This window comes from Vanessa atalanta, chromosome 13 (genome assembly GCF_905147765.1).
Source record: "Vanessa atalanta chromosome 13, ilVanAtal1.2, whole genome shotgun sequence".
Lineage (NCBI taxonomy): Eukaryota > Metazoa > Arthropoda > Insecta > Lepidoptera > Nymphalidae > Vanessa > Vanessa atalanta.
Window position 1 is genome coordinate 8,578,395 of NC_061883.1, and position 26,122 is coordinate 8,604,516.

Genomic DNA, 26,122 nt, shown 5'->3' on the forward strand with positions numbered 1-26,122 from the left:
AGAAGTCTCTTCATTAAAAAATTATGAAATACGTTTTATTTTTATCAATTATTATTTCTTATACACGAATATCACTTTCTTTGGTGACATTGTATAGATTTATATTAAAAAAAAAGATTTATGAGAAAAAATAATGAAATAAAAAGTTTAATAACAATAATATTGAATATTTGTTATTAATCGATATAAATAATGTATCAACATATTAAGTATCTTCTACGGCGAGAATGTGTAACTGTCATATGTTGTGCTAGACTAACTCATAAAATATTTTCCTATACTTTCCCTAAGGGATATAAAAAAATCATAGAAAAGTATAATTATATATTTTAATATACGTAGCTCTTAATTATTATAATAGATATTATAGACGCAAACGTGAAAGAAATTTTAATAAATTTTGTTTTCAGTTCGACATTGAAAAAATAATTTTAATTACTGATAAATTATTAAAAATTAAAAGACCTTAAAAATAACAATATGACTATTTATTAGTGATTTATAATTTATTAAAAACGAACTACTCTTTACAGTCGTACTCGCTCTTTCGTATAGGAATTTTGACAATCATCTCTTTTAAATCAAAGTGTTACCATTTTATTAAACATGTTTTCCAAGGAAGAAAATAGATGGCGCTGTAAATCGTTGTTCGAAAGAAGGAGAAAAAGAAAAATCGAAACTCGCCATTGTAGTAGTGTATTGAAGTGAGTGAATTTGAGCCATTGCAACGAAACGGTTTTCTGCCTCGAGTCTTGGGTGTACTGTGTTTTCTGTGTGTGCTATTTTCAAAAAGAAAGTGCAATTTTGAGTGTTTTTAGGTTTTGTAAGTATGCTTTAAATAACGCGAATACTAACTAAATACTATTGGAAGTTCGAGGGAATCGTATCTAACATTTCAATTACTGTCTGTTCAATATGGCCGTTCCGATATTTGCCAAATTTCTTAGAGCTACATAATTTAATATTTGATTCAAACAGTTTTACTAGAACAAACGGCATTTTGATATTTTAGTTAAAATTGTTCTATACGTTGATGTGGCAAATTGACAGTATGGTTTTTGACGTTTTAAACTGAGTCATTTTGGTGTGATGGTCATTCAATTTCATTTTATTATTTCGCGCAAAATAATATTGGCTTGTGAAGAACTCTCCACTGATTCGATAAAATATACTGCGATCGTTGATAACACGTTTGTTATAATTGTATTTTTATTTCAAATAAAGTGCAAATTATACGATTTTATGTTATATATATTCGTCTGATAGATACTAGTATATTTGATCGAATTAATTATCATTTGCTGAACGTATCGTAATGTTATCTTTATTGTATAATTCATTAATCATTGGCATTATAACCGAATGTTCATCGTAATGTATTTTTTTGTAATTAGATTTTTAAATGAAATTTGATACATTTCTTAATGAAATGATCACAGAAATTGCAAAATATAATGCTTAAAATTATATTTTTCTCATTGCATGATAGACTTATTACTTAATTGATTTCTCAAAAGAAAGCCATTAACTATAATACTTTTAAAACCTTGAATGTTAAGCATTTCGATTTACACAATTTCTTTTTTTGCTAAAATAAATATGTAATGTAATATTAATTACAAATATAAGAGTGTTTGGTTCCACCTATACAGATATACATGGAGATATTACAAATATACGAAGGTGTATTTTTTGTTAAGATAATTCATGAAATTATATGTATACATATATTGCGAGTGGATAAGAAGGACTTAAGTGCCTAAATGGTACTTTTGGGAAATGACATATAAAGTTAAGTTAGTAAACCTTATTTCCTAAAAATACCATTAAGGCACTCTAGCCTTTCCTCCTTTTCTCTGATGATATATATGTACACTATTTATCTACCAATTTGATTTATTTTCTTAGCAGTACCTCAAAGGCTGGCTGGATGAGATCTCTAATTGAGATAATTCATCTTTGTTCAATTTTTTATGATCATTTGAGTGTAAATTAAACTATAATAAGTCAATATATATTATTCAAAAAGGCATGGATATGTACAAAAAAAAAAGGCAAAGTCTACAGAATTAAAGAAAGAACACTGTCACTTTAGTTTATACAATGATGGTATGAAAGCAATATAATATTGTCTTAAGAAAGTTTACCAGCACATATATCAAATGGCTATCTTTTCTGTTCTAGCCATATTAGTTTTATCAAAGTGTTAACATTACAAATCATGCTTTTTTAATGGAATGGATTTTAAGGATAGACACCCATTATTATTTAAACCTTTGGCTTTTATTTCATTCCTCATCAATAGAATATTATAGAAAAATGTATGCCACTTGATAATTATTGTTCCTAAGCTTTTGTTTTGATATAGATTACTCATAAAGATGGGATAATTGAATGTGTGTATTGTGCATACACTAAATTATCAATTGTATTAGTCTACATTTGGGGGTAAAAGAAAAAAAATGCTTATTGCATTAGGAAAAGCCCCATTGAACAATGCTTAAAGTGGTTTTAGTATAAAAGATTTTACAAAATCAGCTTCAATTGTAAATTACATAAATGAAATTAAAACAAATGCTGGATACTTAAATAACAAAACTGCAAACCATGAGAGGAAATATCTTTCAAACATACTATCAAATTGTTTTTAAAGTTTACATTGAAATGAGATATTTTTGTATGTTCATCTGTTGTGTTACTGCAACACTGGTATATTTATATCTGTATCATAGCAATTATCATAACAAGGTTTCTATTTTAAATGTCACTATCAGTAAATATGATTGTGAGTAATTCTACAAAGATAAAGATAAAATAAAACTATCAGCAATATCTAGTGTGCTCTAATTAAAATAACTTGTAAAATATGTTATAATTTGTTCATGTTAGAAATATATAACTGTTTAAATATACATACATAATACATTTCAATTATTACTGCAGGCTTAGTATGTTTATTACATAACAACAGTCCCAAATTTAATTTCTTCTACTGAGTGGTAGTTCTAGTCATGGTACAGCTGGCTGGAACAAACTCCAAATCTTTTTCTTTAGCTGAAGAGGGACATCTTTTCCTAACATTACAATTTTTACTGACTACTACAATTTATTCCTTATTCTATTCTAGTTGCTTAGGTTTTATATTTATCAACATTACCTGTGTGTGTTTTTAATTTTAATTTTTTTATTTTAAGATCTAAACACATAGGGATCCATTAATATCATTTGTGGTTGATGTTATAACATTTGATGTGACCTTACTTTTGTTTATGATATATAATATTATTTAAATAATACTGTCACTTGTTACTTTTTTTATTCAGAATTTTATCTTAAACTTTACATATATAAAAAAAAAATTAAATATACATATTTACTTTACCCTAATATTTGCATTATTTTTTTAAATTTTGTCAATATTAGTAAAAGTTAGACAAGGAGAATCTTAGCACAAATTACATTATTTTTTAAATGTAGCATCTTTTGCTATGTTCAGGTAAAAAGTCAGTCATGTAAAAAAACTTATTCGTAAATATTTCACAATTTACAAGATTTGACATTTTACAAGATTCAATATAAAAATAACTTATTATATATTAGTCAAAAAATTAGCAAAATGTCATCCTGGAGCTGTGTGTTAAACTTTTCCATTATAACATACATAAATTATTTTTACCAAATGCTAAAACTTAAATGCATTTACCATGCCAAATAATACACCACCACCACAAAAATTTCTGATATTAGATCAAAGATTTTTGCAGCAGACATTTCTGATTTTATGTCTTTAATGAGACAAGAATATTTATAATATATATGATTATAATTGATATTCTTTCATGTATTCAATTATACCATGGTTTAAAAAAATTTATACCATGAAAAATTAAAAATTTGGGAACTCTCCCAACACTTATATTTATAAGCTATCATCCTAAATATTTAATTATAATTAAATATTTTTTTAATATTTATCTTTAGCTTTAAACTTTATAACTTTCCTAACATAGTGGGTAAAATAGTCAAGTATAATCTAATATGGAAGCCAGACTCATACAATAAGAATGTACATGTAATATGTTAAATGAAATAGTTTAATCCATAAATATCCATTAATAATAAATAAAATGGCGAACGCAGATAAAAATGGAATCATTCTTCATAAGAACCTTCCTTTAAAATTATTGAAGAACAAAAACTGTGTTTTTTGTAGGATATTTAATTAAACATAAAAAATGTTCTTAATTCGTTTTGTAGGTATTCTATGAATAGGTCATAATATTTAATTGGAAATGAATAACCTCTCAAGACACCAGTGGCCTCGGACAGGCAGCTGCTGACCATACATCATTCTTTTAATATTGTGTGACAGAATGTTGCTTTTAAATGTTAATAAACTTTAAGTTAATTATTTTCTGGCAAGTTTATATACTATGCAGCTTTTAATGTGTATTTTTTTTTAACAGATGTGATAATGGCAACGGCGCTTCCGCCGTCGCCCGCGTGAATTTGTGAGACTCAAGTGCAGTGAACCTCCAGGGCTCGCCGCCTCAAGAATAAGCCGACCACAATGAAAATGGTGTTGTCACAACGGCAACGAGAGGAGCTGTGAGTACACAATATAATATATATTTAAGACTATAAAGATTTAATTAAATTGGTTAATTTAAAACTTTAAACTTTCGGTTTTACTTTAATCGTTAGAGTCATTCATTATTTGATATTATATTTTTTTTAAAAGGTTTTATGATGATTATATCCTCAAAAATATGAATGGAAAATTGTTTAAAACAAGCTAGTTGCTTTAATACGTAGTAATGTTTTTTTAAAATTAAAACAAGGCCCGTGCCTTGAAGTTTTTGTGCATTTTTATTTATTTTCTAAGATCTTATCACATGTTGCCTCGGCGCCGGTTCAGAAGAGGCAATTTTTTTTTAAATCGCGTTACAAAAAGGTGCTCTAGTTTTTATAAAAATTATATACTTCATGTTAAATGAAAAACATATTTTCCTGGGAAATGTGTTACAAACACATTTGATAAAACAGAGATAGATTATTATTGATACAATCTCAGACTATACTTTAGTGAACAGAATAATATCATCGTATTAATGTAAGTTATAACTCGTTTTATTTTAAGTTTGTTCATAACTTGTTTATGTCAAGACCTGCCAGCTTTCGGTGACAGGTTACATATTAAGTCATGTAACTACATCGCGGAAACGGATGTTGTTTTGACGATACGATGCGACGTTTTATGATAGCGAAGCCCTATGTATGAAGACATTAAAGTTTTAGCCAACTTTAACTTAACTTAAACTTTACAGTTTCATATTTTATATACCTTATTTTAAATAAGTAAAGTATATAAACTTACCATATATATTATTCTAGACATAAGCGTGCATAAATATAATAACATCTGAAAATATATATCTTATGATACGTTTCAGCACATGTCACTTAAAAGACTACACGTAATTAATAATGGTGTATTTTTAATTTTTGCTAACTACAAAAGCATTAATCAGGTCACTTAAAATTTGGTTGCTTAGGCGCCCTGAACGTCTCTCGACCTTTGAAAGTAACAGTGTTCCTATAGCGTTAAGTCATTGACCCCACAGTCGGCGACTTCGACGGTGGTTACCGGAGTATAACTTTCTTTATAAACCTAGAAATCTCAACAGTCAACACTAAACTTATTCGGTTTAACAAGCCTATAGATAACATCAAGTGATCGTTACCATAAAGTATAATCGTTATCAGTAAATTGATATCTAGGATTAATTATTGTTCGAAGAATCGTATCAGGGAATTACAATTTCAAATTAGTTAAAATTTACTGTACTTTTAAATAGTCATTATCTCCGGTAAATGTCCGCTCGTAGAGGCAAAGAACTAATAACAATATTTTATTCTGATAAAAATGCGTTATGGTTTCCGCGTGTATGTAATATATGTGAATGTACTCGTAATGCAATCAACTGCGGTTTTATCTCATGCCGGCTGCGTTGCAGTACTATGACCTGGAGTGTCCTATGCTTGCTTGATATGTTCTTCAAACTCATAGTGATCAAAGTGAAAGGAAAACCACGACCTATTCAACTTAGATTAACTCGGAATAATTGACCAAGCCCGAGATCCGATCCATTATTTCGTTTTGATCTCGCGAACTTTATACATAAATACTCTACCATATCGCAATGATATAAAGTCTGTTTCATTAATCTTAATTAATAAAATAAACTTACAAGCTATTTATAATTTATTTCTAAGGAATGTGGCATAATATATTATCGTGTCATAAAAAATATGTTTATAAGTGGAAAACCGCAAAAATGCTTCACGCATAGACATATGTGTGTGCTGTTAAACTAAGATTACCTTTAAAATATGGATCAAATAGTGCATGTACAAATAAGTATGCAAGTGTATTCTTATATTATTATGTAAACTAAAACTTATAAAATGAATGTCATTATGTCCTTCGTATCATTCGTGTTGCACTTGGACATTATTCTTGATCGGTAAATGTCGCAAAACCATTAGTTACGAGTTTATAAGTGTTTTATATAATGAATAAATAGTGTTAATTTTTCACGTATGATAATTTTATTGACAAAATACAACTTATGTTTTGTTTTAATTTATATAAATATACTAATAATGTTATAACATCTTTAATTTTCAAATATTTAAAAAAAACCGCATTTGTAATAATATAATATGTAAACCGTTGCAGATTATGAGGCCCTGGGTGCAAACCTGGACGGGCCCATTTAACTATTGAGGTCTATCTATTATGAAATTCGATAGCGCCATTTATATTGAAAGATGACATGTTCACTTACGCTCCTACCTCGGAGATAAAGACGGACATTGTTAGGCTTTTTGATTGCGTGTCCGGCCAAAATAGACGGTGCCCGGCTTGTCCGGATTTTGTTAGAAATTAACAAGATTCATGGTAAATATCAGATTAGCAATAATCAGAAAAGCTTGACTTGAATACAAATTTTTTTATCGCATCTATTAATACTGAGATAAAAAATCTTTAATAATGTGGGGTGTCCAGATTTTTTACCCAAATGTCTGTCCGGCTATTAGGTTTGTGCGACCTCGCAACTCTAAGCTCAAGTAAAGCGGTTGCCCCTATGACAATAACAGTAAAAAATTAAGAATGCACCTGTGTTTGCGCTGACACTTTGTCACGCTTGTTCTCAAATTCTATTAGGAGGGCTAGTAGTAAATATATTATTACAAGGTTGTTGAAAATAATAACGTTTTCACCACTAAAATCAATTTATATAAGGTATATAAAATAATGGGTACATGTAAGTATCACGAATTGTTACAAGTCATACGTACCATCGCTGAGTTTTATTCTACTATATAATAAAATTATCATAGGAAATGCAACATTCCGAACCTACTGCGATACCAATGAGGGTCAGTGACTGCATCTTCTATTAAAATATATATAACAAATTGTAAATATTAAATGTAAGTCTCCTGTTTCGTAATCAACTTTCAGCCTGTTGGTGATAATTTGCTAAGTAATAGTCAGTGATTTAGTACAATTTTTTAAATGTTACCTTTGCTTATTTTGTGTAGAGATTAGTTGTATTTATTATTTCCGGAATCACGTAAAAAATACCAATCCGATCGATATTAAACTTTCTTATTATGATAGATTTAGGATATAAATATTATGTAGTACGTTTATATGTGGAACATTTTTGATATATAACTTGTTACGTCATCGTAGTCGGAAAGAAAATTGTCGGTCCGCCTGGCCTTTCCAAGCGAACGCTGCCAAAACTATAACAGATACAAGAAAACTTTGTATTCTTATATAATTATTGTTGATCTTCTAAACGTCGACGGGCGTGCATTAGGATGTATGAATTTATTGTTTTTGTTTAAATAGTTTTATTTAAAAAAAAAACACGCTGTAATATCATGTTTTTACCAATTCGAAGTAGGATATAGTAGTATCAAAACAAAAATGTATAATGTAACTAATTAAAGAACACCTTTAGTTTTAAGAACTTGTTTTTGTAGCAGGCTCAGTTTGAAATTTTAATATGAATGTATAAGTAGTCAAGTTTAACATTAATAATAGTTATTGTACAGGCAAATATCCATGTAATCTTATAGTGTATCAGGTTGATTCATCTCAATACCATTATGGAACGAATGAACATGAACGAGTATTTACACTGGATAGTGAAAGTGTAACAAATTTCATAAATGATTCCCATTGTGTATAATATTCAAACGACCTGTGATAACATCTTACAATACCCGTCATACAAGACCTCCCATTGGCACTGAATTATTCAAAACGATTCGAGACCTACCTTGCATTTGACATAGTGAAAAATTAACTGACGTCATACTTTTAACATAATCGATCAAGATTGTTATCTTCTTATGCAATACCGTATGAGATACGAGAAAGCGATTTACTAGTGTTAAACATTCGGCACAAGTTATCGACCCAGCCTATTGAACTCTAACGGACCGGCGCGGCCCGTTGACAGTTATTACCGGCTACTTAATTACGTAAATAGACGTGTGGGTAATTCAGGTGTTCCTAAAATAAGCAGCTTGTTTGAAACACATTGCCCTAGTCTAGTTGACGGCCTTGAGTTATCTTCATTCCTGAACGTTACTGACATCTGATAAACGAAATGTGAGTCATCGTGTTTGTCATTGAGTCGCGGCAAGTTTTATAGTCTATATGCTGCGTTTGGTTTGATGGTTTAATCTGTTGTGTCATTCATTGTTTTTTTTTTAATATTGTTGCCGGCAGGTGCTTGAATAACAGATTATTATTAATATTTGTAAGATTGCACTTCTCATAGCAACCTGTTTTTACAACTCGATGTGTTTGTACCAGTAATTATCTTAATAATTATATATCATATTTGTACATTTATCACTAGGTTTATTATTTTTATGTAATTCGTGTAAAAATATATTGTTGTAAGTACTGTAAGTGCATTTCAAATATATTACAACGGTATGCCATCTGCTTATTTAAATTATTGTAAAATAAACGATAAAAAGTAGACGAAAACTTAGATGTTAGAAATTTACAACCATTTTTAACTGCCTTCGGGCCAACTAACTTAACTACACGGCTAAGTAACTTTGAACTTGTTACTTTGAAGTAGGTTTGCAAAATATTATACTCTTTAGTATCTTCATTAATTTATCGTTGTTTTTACAATGTACGTTTTTCATAAATACTATAAATTTGGTACATTGTTGGATATAGAGGGGTAGGGGACGACCCAAGAAACGATAATTGTGTGAAAGACGATATGGTTAGAAAGAATGTTACTTGTGAGATGACGTCTGACAGAGAAGTATGGAAGAGGAAGACATGCTGCGCCGACCCCAAGTAAAATTGGGATAAGGGCAGGAGGATGATGATATAAATTTGGTATGAATTCTGAAAGTAATTATATTAATTTTAACTCATATTTATGAAAAAAGAGGTAATATAACCTGCTACTTATATGTTCCTATATAATAGACATCAAAGAACATAAAAGCCTATGGAATAACTAGTTTATTTTTAATTGTAATATTTACTCGGTAACTTCTGCAAGATTGTTTTAAACATTATCCAACGTAAGACAACATATTAATTTGAGGTTCTACATTGTTTATCTAAAATAGTATGTGATTAAGCCCTAAAACACTTATAAACTATTGTAGGGTACTAAGAGCCGTTGTCCGATCGAGTTGTCGCGGATCGTTTGGAATGCAGTCTGCACCGGTCGCCGGACTCCATCCGCTAGTTACTCTGCCGCGTGCCGCAATATTCTGCATGCATCCCTATTATATTGCTCATATATAAGTTCGCCTTGAATGCCTGATAAGGTCGATGTGGCCTTCGTGAACGTAGTGAAATAATTATCTCGTATTCCTCTAGCCCTTTTGTATTTCGTACGATTACTAATGATTTATTTCGTTGAACTAAATTTTACTTAAAGGCTTGACACTAAAATATATTGATTAGGTTGATGCCGTTGGCTTTATAACGTGTTTTAAGTCGTCGACCTTCTCCTTAACTTTTCTTCAAACGCAAACCTTGTGTTGTGCTCGATTCCTCGAAAAATTAAAATCTTTACCTAAATGGAACATCTTGGATTATTTATGATCACTACTTTCTTCGTTATCATTGTAAATTTGGTAGTTCAAGTTATTTGCAATGGGGATATATATAAACTGCTAGAATTATTATTATTATATGCAAAGTTTGTAAAGTAGTTTTAAAGTGTACCCTTAGTAAAGTAGAGAAGTATTAAAGAAATTGTATGATATTTGAATTTTGTTATTTAACCGTGAATAATTTTAATTTAGGTAGTTTCACTGAAATCTTTTCATCCCACATTAATGGCAAAGTTGAAGATATATTTGTACAAAGGGGAATCGCAATGACGTAGTTCTGTCGACGCCGGTCGGCGCCTCTACTCGATCGATAACCGAGCCGCGTAGGCGACTACCCCTCTCATTCTTAGCGACAGGAATGCGATGAACGAAACCTAATTCATCGTATATTTTTAGAAATAAATAATGGACCCTTGATATAAAAATAGGATCAAATTTGTTATAAATAATATACTTCATGAAAGATATAAAATACTATTAGGTATTGTATTCATTGATATGTTGTACTACTCGTCACATTATGTTTCATGAACTAGATTTCAAATACATACATAAGTATAGCTCTTATTCAAATATAAATGTTAGTTGCAATAATCTTTGAAATAGGTTTTAAAACATTTGTAAGCTGTTTTTAAATAAAATTAAAACGTATCTCGAAATTTCCTTGTTTTGGACATTAAAAATATATATATTGAGAAACCTTGAATGCAATGTGTAGGTGTATAAATAAACACATCAATGCGTAAGGTGGATGACGTAATAGTTAACGTTTCGTTGCCGAAATATACGTATTAATTTATCTCCCGACGTTCTATAGAGGATCAATTATATGAATTAAGTTTCGTAAAATTATGAAAATTCAAACCAATTTCGGCTAATAAGTTTAACAAAGATCATTGCGACATGGGCTCTCGCCGACTAACGAAACACTCGCGGAAAACAATTTTGGAGACACAGTTTTTAAACTTATTCCGATCACGTGTGGACTATGCAAATTAGTTGCTACGTGCCACTTATACTAATTTCTTTAATTGCATTTGTCATACTACGTCTTCGTTACAAAGCCATTTGTATTTCTATTAGTGTGGTCCTGTTACTAGACGACGGTTTTGAAACAAACTGACCCAATGGGTTCGTTAACATTGATTTGTATTTAATTCTATACAAGTAACAGTACTCTTAATGGCTGTAACTGACGTTAAACATAATTGAATCAATTACTTCTGGTATAATGTCTGTAATACGTTCTTATCGCTTATATTAGTCATTAGTATTTGCTATTTATTCGTTGAACTACGTCGTTTAATAAGATTTGCATTTGTTAATGGCGATTATCGACCAAGTCATGTAATAAGCAAAATGGTAAACACAAGCGCATTGTGAAAGCACGTCACTAAGAAGTAATATCCTGGTCCTAATAAACATGTATTAAATTAGTTTTACTAAAGAACAAAACAATTTTTTTTTTTCTTCATCTAATTGAGTCGTCTTGAGTGTATCAGTTTCAATAAGTTGATAATAGAGGTGCTGTGTTGAGTAAATACGAAGTGGCATTGATACCGCTAAGAAATTGTAATAGCGTGTAAGTGCCCTTTAATTGGATTTATATCGACGGAAATGTACCGTGAAAGTTATTTTCTCAAGCGGCCCCCGTTCGGCCCGCGCCTCCACGCACGAAACCACTTTCGCTATGCTCCATCGTCTCTACTGAACTTTTGTACTGCCCAAGGATTAGATTCGTAGCGGTGTTCAATTAGATCGCATGTTATGCAAAACTACGAATAGGTATGAAAGTTTTTTTATGATTAAAGTCGAATTTAACGGTACGAACACACTTGTAACGTCGTACCATGCATGGGGTTGATTTCATTTGGTAAATTTTGTTGATGTTAATACATATGTTGCCTAAATAAGGATAGCAAGTCTTAGGTATCTGCGTGTTTTCTATTATTATCAAGCATTAACAATAACATTGACATCGGCGGAATGATTGTGTAGTGAAACCAATAGAACCATAATATCCACAAAGAAAAAAAAACACGTTTTATCAAATTAATTTAAGAGATAAGTGTAAAACAGAACATTTGCAAGGATTGTTTATTATTAATAATATCAACAAAACTCCTTATATTTGATTATATGTATATTTAATGCGTTTACTAAAAATAAATGTTACGAAGTTAATATTGCGATCATACATTATTTTTTACACAGTTCGACGTTTCGGCAAATTGCATCCGCCGTAGTCACGCAGAATCGGTTCGTTCGTGTTAAAATGTTATCCGATTTATTTGTAATTAGAATGAATACCCGCTGATCTCTTTATGATACTAAATAATAAAGACGAAACCCTTTTGTATTTTTATAGAGACTAAATATTGTAATCGATGTAATTAAATTAAAGTAAATTATTTTTAGTTTTTTGTAAAAATCAATTCCGCGAAATTCTTCACTTTAATTATCATATTTAGCTGTTACATGTATATGTATAGCTGTGTATTATCTTTATAGAACTATTTATATGTAATAGAGTTAATTTGCTCTTGTGTCCACAATTTAAATTGAAGAGATCGCTTTAGATGTATAGTATACACGTGTACTATAATAGAACCGCTATATCTTTATACTTAAAAATAAAAGTTGTAAGTTGTACGCTCCCACGCAAACAATAGGAGCCCCTGCAATGCTGATTGTCTTAGAATCGATTTAGTTTCACCGGCTAGGTATCTGACATATTAAACAAGCGAGAAATGAACCTCATTTAAATACCTTATAAACGAACGGCCGGAGACGAAACGCTCGGCTGCCCGATTAGTAATAGATATCAATGTTTTTACTTTTACATAAAATATTAAAGTCAAAAGTATGACCTAATCGAATACATAACTTACTTTTATCGCTGAGCGTCAAAAATTCTTAATCTGTTACATTTAATAACGAAACGAAAATTAAAATGGCCAGTTCTGCCCGCGGCGCGCGGCTTGTAGCGAAATTGCAGTCGCGGTTACGTAAACTATTGACAACAGAATATACGATCTTCAAATTGCTTCGTTTAATTTAATGTGTTACCTACACACACATTGTTTGAAGACATTTAATTAAGTACACGAATGATCAATGATAGATCTAACTCAAGCAACACGCATTTTTAAATTAGGAAAAAAAAAAATTATACAAAATCACTGAAGTCTCCATTAATATCTACCTATTATAATCATTATTAAAGATATATTTGAGTGGTTTTGAAATAGCAAAACAAATATTAATGTAGCTTTTATGGACAGTGCTGAATAGTGTGATTTAAAAAAAAAAGTCCAAAATAAGTTCAACCAAATTTCATCCAGTGAAATATTTATTAAAATGGATAATTATTCCATGAGCTAGGCTCGTGGTGCATACAAACCTCGATTAATTTTTGAATATTAGCGTCTTGCACCTGCGCACTAAACGATTTCTGCCGAATATTGAAGGAAATGTGGAAATCGTGGATGCGGGCCACGGAGGTTACAAAACCGGCTTATCTATTTAGGACAAGTTCGAAGCCACATGCTGCTGACCTTTAGCAACATAAAACCTTTTAATTGGTGTTCCCGAAAATCCTGAAATTACACTGGTCATATATTAAGAACTGTACTGTGTAATAGGACTTTTACGAATCAATTTTTTTTTTAAATAAAAGTATATTAATTAAAAAAATGCTGATAACTTCCGTTGCATAATTGTTATGCCGTAATTATTAAGCTATAAAATGAAATTCAGTCATTTGAAAAATAAGATTTTTAATGTTTTTTTTAGACTGATAGAATGATTTATTAATAAAAAGAATCAAATTACGTTAATTCGAATCTTGCGGCTGAGATAATTTCATGTAAGAAATTGGAATTAGAAAATAATACAAAAAATATTGCTAACTATTATTCGTGTGTGGGGTTAAAAGATATATCATAAAGTCCCACTGTTACCTTCTGACTCGTTGTGTCATAGATCTTTAATTATTCTGTCTCGTCCGGACACGGCTTACGGAACACTATAGGTGTATGTGTGTGCGTAATACTAGCGAGGGTATATCCATAAATTCTCACGTAGAAATTTTTTATATATTTTTTAATTAGTAAAAAGAATATATATGCGAATTTACATTCTATATTTTATAAATACGAAATAAGCTATATTTGTAAATTGTTACTGTTCATCTGAGTCATCCGTGTAACTGTCGTCTTCCTGAAGATTTATTATTATCAAACGTCGTACTCTATCTCTTATAATGGATTAATTAAAGAAAAGTATTTTAGTTATTTTATTAATTATTAGTAAACAAGTACCTCTATTGTGTTATTTTAATGATATTTATATAATTCTATTATTGTGACTAAAATAATGCACAAACGAACAACGACAATACTTTCTTTTAAGCGTTATGTCTGTATTTACGCTTCAAATCGGAACATAATACTAAATACATATTGGTATTTGAGAGAGAGGAGAGGAGATGAGAAGAGAGGAGAGCTGGCGCAGTGGTTAGAACGCGTGCATTTTAACCGATGATTTCGGGTTCAAACCCAGGCAGACACCACTGAAATTACAAGTGCTTAAAATTTGTGTTTATAACGCATCTCGTGCTCGGCGGTGAAGGAAAACATTGTGAGGAAACCTGTATGTGTCTAATTTCAACGAAATTCTGCCACATGTGTATTCCACCAACCCGCATTGGAGCAGCGTGGTGGAAAATGCTCCAAACCTTCTCAAAGGGAGACGAGGCCTTAGCCCAGCAGTGGGAAATTTACAGGCTGCTAATGTAAAAATGTAATAATTGCTATTTGCCGGTAGGATTTGTAACGAATAAGTGTTCCCTATACAGAGACAAGGTCCTATCGCTAGGTATTTTTGTACCGCTATTTTAGATACGATCACCAAGGAATTGAATTCTAAAATCAATCGAGCGTTAATAACTCGCTCGCTTAGTACAATTGAAAGCAATTATTAAATAAATCTATTTGCATCCATCGACAGGAACAAAGCGATCGCCGACTACCTGGGCAGCAATGGCTACAATGACGCGCTGGAAGCGTTTAAGAAAGAAGCTGAAATGACCGGCGAAATGGATCGCAAGTTTGGTGGCCTACTCGAGAAGAAGTGGACGTCGGTTATCAGACTTCAGAAAAAGGTATATTTTAAAATACTAATGGTCTTATTAAATTAAAAAATCATTAAAGATTTTATGTTTTTGAACAAAATATAAATGATCTAAATTCTACCTAATACAACAACAGCTTATTTAGATGTTATATAATGTATATAAAATTATATATATATAAATAAATTCTTTAATACATTTTTTTTGTACATCCTTGGGTAAATTATTTTTATCTACTGCTATAAAAATATTATCAAATTAAAAATGAAGCTTATAATTTCATAAATACTAGATAGAGAAACTTAAGAAGTCTAGTATTATGTAGATGATAAAAAAGTGGAGTTATTATTCGTTTACTTAAATTTTTCTTCCGGAATATATATTTAATTTGTGGACAAAAGAAGTTTACACTCTCGCCGTTTCTTGTCGATAAATTCAATGTTCCGAAACGATAGTAAAATGTTGTAAAACGGTTAAAGTTCCAAAGCCTGTAAGAAAAAGCCTATTTATTTGAGGTATGTTTGATTTTGAGTGACTCCGTGGGATACGAACAACCTTTCGCAAAGCGTGCCCAAGTAATTTGCTTCATAATGAGCGACGTAATCTCGACTCACGTTTACATCACTAATCACTATCAATATCATTGACGTATGAATGGATGTTTCCCAAAGAGGGACGGATGCGGTCATTGTCGAGCTAAGAAGGCATCGTGTAGGAAAATCTCCGAGTCGACCTAGCAGTGTACCGATCGATCGCTGCTGCGACATTTTTAGGTCAGCAGTGCTATTCAGTACTCACTTCGGATCTCACTCATGAAAATATTGGAAACTGACTTATGGTTTTACGCTATTTTGATACAGCTATCCTTTAAATGTTATGACTTTTTAAATAATCAATGTTGCATATGACTTTCTGATATTTGAGTCGAATCGAGTTGAGTTTTGATTTAGTTCTTATAGAATAGATCTACGTATTAAACTCGCTCATATTTTGCTACGAAATACTCTTATTTAGATAAATACATATGTATATGTAATAATAAGACGGACGGGTAAATTCTAAGCAGTCATGTTATAACAGTACATTTGTGCTGAAGAAATATTAATCATTCCTTACATCGGAAATGCGCCACAGACCTATGAACTAAGATATTATATCCCCTGTACCTGTGGTAACTCTATCCATCAAACCGGAACTCAACAATACAATAATACTCAACAGTGCTTTTTCGGTGGTACAATATGTGATGAATAGATGGTACCTACCCAGGTGGGCCTGCGCAAAGCTCAACGACTAAGTAAATAGATACAAAGTACAGCTTTAAATACGTTATGGCTCTAAGACACGGAATATCATTATATCATCCAATCACGCCAAGTTTCCGACTTCGCAAAGTCAATAAATCATTCTTAGGGCAAAGCATTTTTAACTTTGACGTTTCATAGATTCAAGTCATTTGTAAAGAAGGCATATTTATTATTAAAAAAGCATGAAGATAATGCTTGTCGACTTCCAGGCAGGAGACATAACATACATAATTATAATTGTATTTAACTAACATGACTATATTATTAAATGTTAAAAAAGAGTAACTACTGACTTTCTTGCCGTTTCTTCTCGGTAGAATCTATATTCCGAACCGGTGGTAGCTTTACTTAAAATGGTTTATTAAATGACGATTCAAAAGTGCTTGTAAAAGCCTACTTGAATAACGTATACTTTTATTTGATTTCTCAAAGAAAATTAATAAATTGCGATGGTACAGTAATACGATTATGTAATACGAAATATTTTAAACACAACAATGCATACACGTTTTATAATAAAGGCTCTATCACGACAAACAATCTGCGTCCGTAACTAGCAAGTACACATATTTATTACAAAGCACAGCGAGTCCCATGCCTTTTTCTTAAAATTACTGTAATTTAATCTTGACAATAATATAAAAGGATGTTTATAATTGCGTAATCTTGGTTTTAATTTTTTTATAAGTTATAAATGCTTCCTGCGACTTATATCTCAATGTTAGATACATCCTTTTAATTCTGTACGTTTTTGTAAATAACAAATGTCATTTTCGATGTTTTGTATGTACGATGTTTTATATATTTCATAGTTTTGCCGGGCAGACGATTTTAGTTGCACCTTAGTTGATTTCAGTAGAATATAAAATATTAGTAAATACTTTATTTTCTATGACCGTGAAATTATTATATAAACATTCATATTATGTAGGTTATATACAATTTAAATTAGAAATCTTTATTTCCAGAAGAAAAAAAAAAATCGTTAATTTTAATATTTTTGTACCCCTAGTATATAAGTAACAGCCTAAAATATCCTACTACTGAGTTAAGGCCTCCTCTCCCTTTCGAGGAGAAGGCTTTTGGAACTTATTCTACCACGCTGCTTCAATACGCTTTGGTGGCAAGACATGTGGCAGAATTTCATTGAAATTAGACACATTTAGCTCCTCATCATATTTTCCTTCACCGACGAACTCGAGCATTTAATATGAATTATACACGTCCTTATCAAACAGCTCACGTTTGTGGATTAATATCCGTAGAGGACTAATGTCCTCTCTTGGTCGTAACGTGAAGTAATTTTATATTGTAACATTCTTCAATGAACAGACTATCGAACGCAAAAAAATGTTTATTCAGCCATACAATATGAATATAGTCATTAGTCATAGAAAACTGAATGTAAATATTGACATTGACTTTGTTATAAAAAAAATATTAACATATTGCTGTAAAAACACAAATATTAATAATTATATTCTATTTCGATGGATTTATTGTGTCGACTAAGTAATACTAATATTTAAAAAGTATATCTATGGCTTCTGTTATTTATTATTACGTAAGTTCCGTGAACAAAATATACGCATATTTCAAGCATCTATTTATAAAATGATCGTGAGTTCATTAGGTATTTTTTTCTAAAAGTATCTAATTTACACAGATAAGCTGATATAAATTTAACTTAACAAATTCGTTTGAAAATGCTGCATGCTACTTATCTATAAATGATAGGTACATCATTATTTAAAAGTTATTATAGGATTCAAATGTTTTATTTTTACTTTCCAGGTGATGGAATTGGAGTCCAAACTTTCCGAGGCACAGAAGGAATTCATAGAGGGAGCGCCCACGAGAGCAAAGCGCACGCCGACCGAGTGGATTCCACGTCCGCCCGAGAAGTTCTGTCTCACCGGTCATCGGGCCACCATTACAAAGGTAGACATGATATGAAAATAATTCTAAATGGCTCTTGTATTAGGTTCCTTGAAATGATTGCAAAACGAAAATTAACTCAGAGTGCATTTTTTAAATACTTTTTAATTAAATATATTTGCATACAACTTAAATAACATCAGTTGTTGCAAAATATTCATAGTTTTTCTCAATTATCTCAAACGGAATAATTACTTAATAACTGATATGTTATTTGTTGTTACATACATTCAGTACTTAGTTTTAATATATATTAACAAATATGCTTTATTTTGCAAGTTAGGAACTTTTATGTACTATTGCCGTTAATGTATTTGTCAATTTCCTTAGCAATCCGATAATTGATTTCCGCAAAGTACTAGTTTGTGAGAAGAGAGAGACAAGGTCTAAGCTGTTTCCAATAATTTACTGCGCTTAAACCTTGACTTTAAATGGACACGTTAGGATATATTAGATCTGTTTGATGCAATAATTGTAAACCTGTTTCACCACGATCTTTTTATTTATTTTTTAAATAGAGTAGAATTAAACAATCTCTTCTTGAGTAGGGAGTGTTTGTTAAGCGAATCTAACGGGCGCTGAAGTACTTAAATCACCGGTATGGCGGTGGAAAGCAAACCCCCAAAAAAGGGGTCGTTAGGCGGTTTGATAGTGATGACAGGTCGGCTTAAAAGTCTGTCGAATCCTTACTATAATGAAGCTACAAACACGCTAAAAAAAATTTATAAAGCGATCAAATAGTATATTCCTGTATAAGACCTACAGACTCGTAATTTGATAGAATGTTTTTTTTACTCCGGATGCTGATGTGAACAATCAGAGCTAATAGCATTTTTCAGACCTTTCTATGAGTTTATTTTCGTAAAACTCAATCGATATTTATTAATTACCCGATATATATTTCCTTAAGTCAAGCTTTTATTACAGTGTACATGGAGTAACATTTAATTTGGTAGACAAACACTATAAGTTCGTATAAAAACATAGATAAAATAAAATTTACGTGATGCCACTCATTTAGAGTGGGGGGATTGGAGTGGTGGATACTTATGTATCAAGTTTAAAATAAAATAAAATTAGAAAAGATGCGACTGTGTTCTACAAGACATATTGATGCATTAAGTATGTAGTCAAAACAAATAAAAATTGTTGGCAAATCTGCCACAAACGCTCCTAATGTAGCGACAGAAAAACAACGAGAACCATTACAATAATTTGAAACTGCATCATGGTCACTTATATGATAATCATTATAAAAAAAATTATCCTGGCAAATGAGAAGGTGCCCAAAGAAAAGTCTTTTTCTCTACCAGTCGAACTAAGCTAAGTTGCTGACAGATCTTGCATGATATATTCATGGATAGATAAGTTTTCGGAAATTTAAAAAAGAGGGATATATAATTGCAACCTCAATGTAGTGATATTAAAGTTACAAATTGTAGGACAAGTAAAGAAGGCACATATATATATGCGAATAATTTCTCAATTGTTTTTTCGTTGTCATCCGCAGGTAATATTTCATCCAGTGTTCAGTTTATTGGTGTCCTCGAGTGAGGATGCTACAATCAAAGTATGGGATTTTGAGAATGGCGACTACGAACGATCCCTGAAGGGCCATACCGACTCCGTTCAGGACATCGCTTTCGACCATCATGGCAAGCTACTTGGTAATGTACCTTTTATCTTTATTTTATTTTTATATTATTATATAAATTCGTTACGTTCAATCAGCTGATAGGATATTATATTCTTTTTAATTCAGATTAGTTTATTTAATGAATACTATTATGTTAATTTTGTGATGGCTGTTAATTAAATTTTCTTTAAGGAATATGGAAGGCGAAACTAAAAAACTTAAACTAAATTATATATATTTTTTTATTTAAAGTGTCCTGCAGTGCAGACATGTCGATCAAGTTGTGGGATTTCAACCAGACATATGAATGCATTAAAACTATGCACGGTCATGATCACAACGTCTCGTCCGTTGCGTTCTCTCCCAGTGGTGATATCGTATATTCAGCCAGTCGGGACAAGACGATCAAGGCGTGGGAAGTGGCCACAGGGTATGTTATCATTACTAGTGTTTTATATTGCGTATTAATTATTAGGAAATTGTTTAAAACATTTCTGTTTCACTGATGTATGTTGTATTATACTTTATGCACTATTAAACTTTCAAAGAAACTATAATGGACAAATAGCAGCTTTAATGCGTATTACACAAATTGAAATGTTATGATTAAAAATGTTTAAATAAATTCGTTGTTTTTTTCTTGTAGATACTGTGTGAAAACATACAAAGGTCACCGCGAGTGGGTGCGCATGGTGCGCGTGTCTGCGGACGGCACGCTGCTGGCGTCGTGCTCCAACGACCAGACCGTGCGCATCTGGAACGCGGACACCAATGAGTGCAAGGTATATATTATAATCGTATCTAGTACACAGCTAAACTAGAAGCTGATATATCAATGTTTCAAACAAAGTAACGACTACGTAATCTGTATTCTTCTTGTATCTGTAATCGTAAATTAGTTTGATCGAGAAGTGCTTTTGCTATTATGAGAGAAACTATTTTTGATTTGATTGTATTATCATTGAAACTGAACACTTTAGTTACCACGAGTCTTTGACTAAATCTACTGTTATAAAATCTTTCAGTGACCCAGGTAAACAGGCTAGGACAAAAAGGTTTTAAGAATCACTGTTTTATGTTAAAGAATTTGGTATATATTAACTAAAAAAACATGTTATTGATTAAGACTTTTGTGTTTAAACAGATGGAGCTCCGCGAACACGAGCACGTCGTGGAGTGCGTGTCGTGGGCGCCCGAGTCGGCCGCCTCCGCGGTCAACGAAGCGGCCGGCGGAGACAACCGACGCGCTAATCACCAAGGACCGTTCCTCGCAAGCGGATCTCGCGACAAGTCTGTGAAGGTATGGAACTTTTAAACAACAGTGAATAAGTAATATTGTTACATCAAACTATACAGCTAAGCCTAGTTAATAGTCAAAGATGATGACGCAAACTCTTCTTATCTCAAGTCAACAAACTCAAGTCTCTCAATATTCAAAATGACCTCGGAAGAATTTGACTTGACGTTTGGCAGAGAAAACAAAATACATTTAGTCTTTTTTGTTTATTTTTTTGCATATTTAGTACCAAATTTATTTCAATTTAACAAACAAAATTTATGTCAAACCAACCTAGAACCCGCGACAGTTCACTGCTTACAACGTCATAGTTGTTTATTTTTCTGTCGAGTTTAAAAATAAGGGCTGTATCATCTGCACATAGTACAATGTCGCAAGTCTTACTTACAAAATAAGGTAAATCATTTACATACATATGTTCAGAACAGGAGAGCTTCTAAAATTGAACATTTGATTTTGCACTGTTAACCTTCAAAACTCTTTCATTAAGGTAGAAGGAAATAAATTTCAATGCGGAGCTCTCGTTATCTATTGGCTCTCTCGGGTCTGTAGTTAATGTCTTCATATACGATAAAATGGTCACCGTATTTCAGATCTGGGACGTCAGTACGGGTCAGTGCCTGGCGACGCTGGTGGGGCACGACAACTGGGTGCGCGGCGCGGTGTGGCACCCCGGCGGCCGCTACCTGCTCACCGCGTCCGACGACAAGACCCTGCGCGTCTGGGACGTGGCGCACACCAGGTGCCTCAAGACGCTGTACGCGCACCAACACTTCGCTACCAGTCTTGGTTTGTATTCATTCTTATCATACCAGGGGCATCGTTGACGTCCTCTATAGCTTAGTGATAGGGTGGTTACTGCTCACTGATCACATAATCTACTACATTATAGCCATACTTCGTATTATTTTGAACTGGTTTTAAGAGTGAGTGTGTCAGGGCAATTATACTTCAGAATAACATAAATCAAAAATCAAAATCTCAAAGTTGATAGTGCATTAGTCATGTAAGAGATGAATTACTTTCACTTACCATCAGTTGGCCCATTGGCCATTTTTAAAATAACTTGTTGTCGTCCGCACTTCGCTCGCGTTTTATTTATCGATCATCACGTTAGGCATAAAAAAATCTATACTCTATTCCAATGGGACTGGGAAAAAACAAAAAGAAAGAACTTTGACCTTGAATGACATTTGAGTTACACTAGTGAGGTAATGAATGCTGGGCTGCTGAAGGGAACGATATATTTTATTGGTTTTAAACGTAATTTTATGTTATTTTTTAAATAAATTTTATAAAAATTGTGCTATTACTGTTTTCTATACAACGGTGTATAGAAAGCACTAGTGTAAATAAAAATTTTTGCGAAACGTAGGAGCGGAGTCTCGGGAATAACACTGGCCACACTCTTGAACTTTACCTATTTATTTGCGCCAATCGAAACTCGCTTTTTAATACAATACTACAATAATTTTAATAGTTTGTTTTTAGGTCGCGGCAATTAAAATCATACTAATTATTGATAGATAAAATGTCAACTGACATTATGTGGGTTGGTATCTTAACGCACTGGGGACGAAGAGTAAAATACTTTGTAAAAAGTCATAGATGTATTATTGTTTTGTTTTTTTTTTTTGCATAAAAATCAACAATAGCCTTTTTTATGCTTTTTTATCCAAATCAATATCATAAAATAAGATTTAAAACAAGTGTTCATTGGTAAGTTATATAGTCTCATGTATAATAAAATCACATGAATGTTCATTGTAAATGAATTAAGACGTAGGTAAATGTAAATTTGGCTGATCGTAAAAAAGTCAAGTCATACAATAAACTTTGTAGTATCTACACTAAAGCACATTTCATAAAAAAAATTATACGCCGGTGTTTCAGAATTGATATATTTTTATTAAAAACTTTTATTTTTTACAGATTTCCACAGGAACTTGCCATATGTGATATCGGGCAGCGTCGATCAGACCGTCAAAGTTTGGGAGTGTCGCTAAGAGCATTGCCATTTTAGTAACTTAAACTCACCGATGATATTTTTATCATTATTTTTCACATTTAATAAAACTTCAATGAGAGCATTAAGTTTCGATTTTAATGGTAAAATCATTCAAAGAAACGAATAAATAGTTTTGATAATTTATTGATATTGTTTCTTCCTTCCGTTCATTGCGATCTAATGTGGTGTACCTGACAATGCTATGTCGAAATTGTAAACCGGTCTATCACACTTCTATTCGTATGGTCTATTGATTAGAGTAACACATTCCATTAAAACTTAACGGCTCATAGATAATTATTGTATGTGAATAGTTAATTTTGTTATGTCTGATTTTAGTAAAATTTCTAAAAATATAATGACGTAGCATTCGTCATATACCCGATTGAACGATGGAACGAGGAGTAAAAGCTGTGTTATAATTTAACTTTTCATTATTCTATTTTATTTTATAGTTATTGTTTATTCGTAAGAGCGTTTAGATGTAACTTTATTTGGTATGAATAGTTAATGTTTTCTTACTTGTCCACTCTATAAAACTTGTACCTTAATTTGTTTACTTATAATTTAGTTTTATTAAATTTAATATTGATGGTTATTCATGACAATCAACCTGGATTTAGTCATTTTATGTGAATCACATTAAAAACTCATTCAAATTTTCTTGTACATAAAGATTTTAATTCTTTTTTTGTCTCTGCTCGATTGATCCTCATTATGTTTGTTTGCATTTCTGCTAACAGCATTAATGGATATCTAAAGGGACAAGAAACTAAATAAATGATTGTTTAGTTCTATTGCAATAAGTGTGATGCTGATGAAGATAATGTATGCTTTGTTTGTAACAAATTGCAGTTTTAAAAGGACTTATTTTAAGTTTTGTCAATTCAAAACTTTAACTATAAGTTAGAGTGTTATATTTTAAAGATTTTTTTACTATTTATTTATATCTTCGATGTTTTAATTTGAAATGTCTCAAACGAACTTGTTTTATGAGCTAGCGCTTTAAATTACTAATTAAGTGGTTTCTTGCAATAGTCTACCATACAATAAATACCCTTATATCGGTTTTAAGTTGTTTGAATTTACAACATACTATATTATAATCAACATAAAGAGAAGTGTGTGATATACATTATAATTAATTTTTTTATTAACTATGCTGTTTGTGGTAGCTAGACACAAAGATAATTACTGATGCCCCTTTCTAGTTATTTATTATCGATATCGAGGAATTTGGTTGCCCGATATTTTATAGAATTTAGTAGTAGTCGTAGTATTGAGTATTGTCATACTATTAGATGCTTTGCAGTGCTAGCACATGATTAAATGTATGAATTACAAATGAAGAGCTACTGTGATACCATGTAAAGTAAATTGAATGTTTTGAACCTGCAAATTACGGCTTAGCTATTTTATACTTTAAGCGAAATTATCGCTGCAAATATTACATAACATGGTACCACATGGCCATTTGCTTAATCAATGTAGATTGGTAGTATCAAGGAGATTGTATATTAAGTTATTTGTCTTTAAAATTATCACATAGTAGTAATGAATGTACATGTTTATAATCTCCCTTTATCTAACTTAAATAGCGGAAATATATTAACACAAATAAATAAATAAACTTTTAAATATATTAGATGATTAATTCAAATTATCGTTAATAATTCTGGTGTCAGTATAGTTTAGATATTATAATGATTAGATATTCTTAGAAATTCCAAGCTACATAAATAAAATCATAACCGATTGTACATCTATATTCAAATTTCAAACTTTTTATGTAATCTCCTTGATCCATATAAAAAGTCATTAATAAGTTAAAGCTTGCAAAATATATTGTACGACTTACATAAATAAGAAATTTGTATTACTATAATCGAGTAAATAGTATTTGCACTCATGTCAAAGTAAATTGCTTATAATATCAACTGAATATGTATGTCAATCGACTGCCGAAATCCTCTTCCAACATAGTTCAGTCTTGGTCTCTTAATAATATTATCAGAGGATTTTGTGTGCCCATTTAACCATTGTATTTTGTCTAAATTTATATAGAAAATGAACAACCAAAATTTAATAGAATTTGGTCTAATATTTTCTGTAAATAAATCAATTAAATATGTAATTTATGAAGTCTTTATTTATTTTTTCATGCCTTAAAATAATAATCCCCTCTACCTATATTCTATAGCTATATATAAAGCCGGGAGACGTAAATTGATCTCCTTTTATAAATGACTTTTTCTCTATATGCTTCATGCTATATCCTTCTTTCACTTTTACAATATTCATTCCGTATAATTTTTAAATAAACGTAAAGTTTGTAGAAATAATTAAACATTAAAAATGAGTATCGGTTCAATAACTGAAAAAAATTGAGTCGTATTTCTGATTTACGTTACCATTGCACATTTTGTGTAAAATTTATAGAATATTAAATTTGGCTCCAAAATGTAATGAGACTAGCTATTTAGGAATGTGATGACAATTGCTCTTTTCCCGACGCGACTAAAGATCGTGAAGTCGTTCTAGTAAAAATATAAATTTGCCTACATCTCGTCATCGTCTTTTTTACTTTGTTTTCCACTAAAACCTCTGTGATGGCCGG

At 31.3% G+C, this 26,122-nt stretch overlaps 1 protein-coding gene across 1 annotated transcript; it reads left to right on the top strand.

Annotated features, from left to right (window-relative positions):
* Positions 1–673: 673 nt before the first annotated feature.
* LOC125068149 (lissencephaly-1 homolog) lies at positions 674–25,643 on the top strand. The gene is made up of 10 exons (XM_047677183.1): positions 674–823; positions 4,467–4,608; positions 15,196–15,349; positions 18,421–18,567; positions 20,075–20,231; positions 20,453–20,630; positions 20,847–20,982; positions 21,345–21,500; positions 22,091–22,286; positions 23,430–25,643. Exons 2-10 carry the CDS (start codon positions 4,571–4,573, stop codon positions 23,501–23,503), a joined length of 1,236 nt encoding a protein of 411 aa, XP_047533139.1. The 5' UTR covers positions 674–823; positions 4,467–4,570; the 3' UTR covers positions 23,504–25,643.
* The last annotated feature ends 479 nt before the right edge of the window (positions 25,644–26,122 follow it).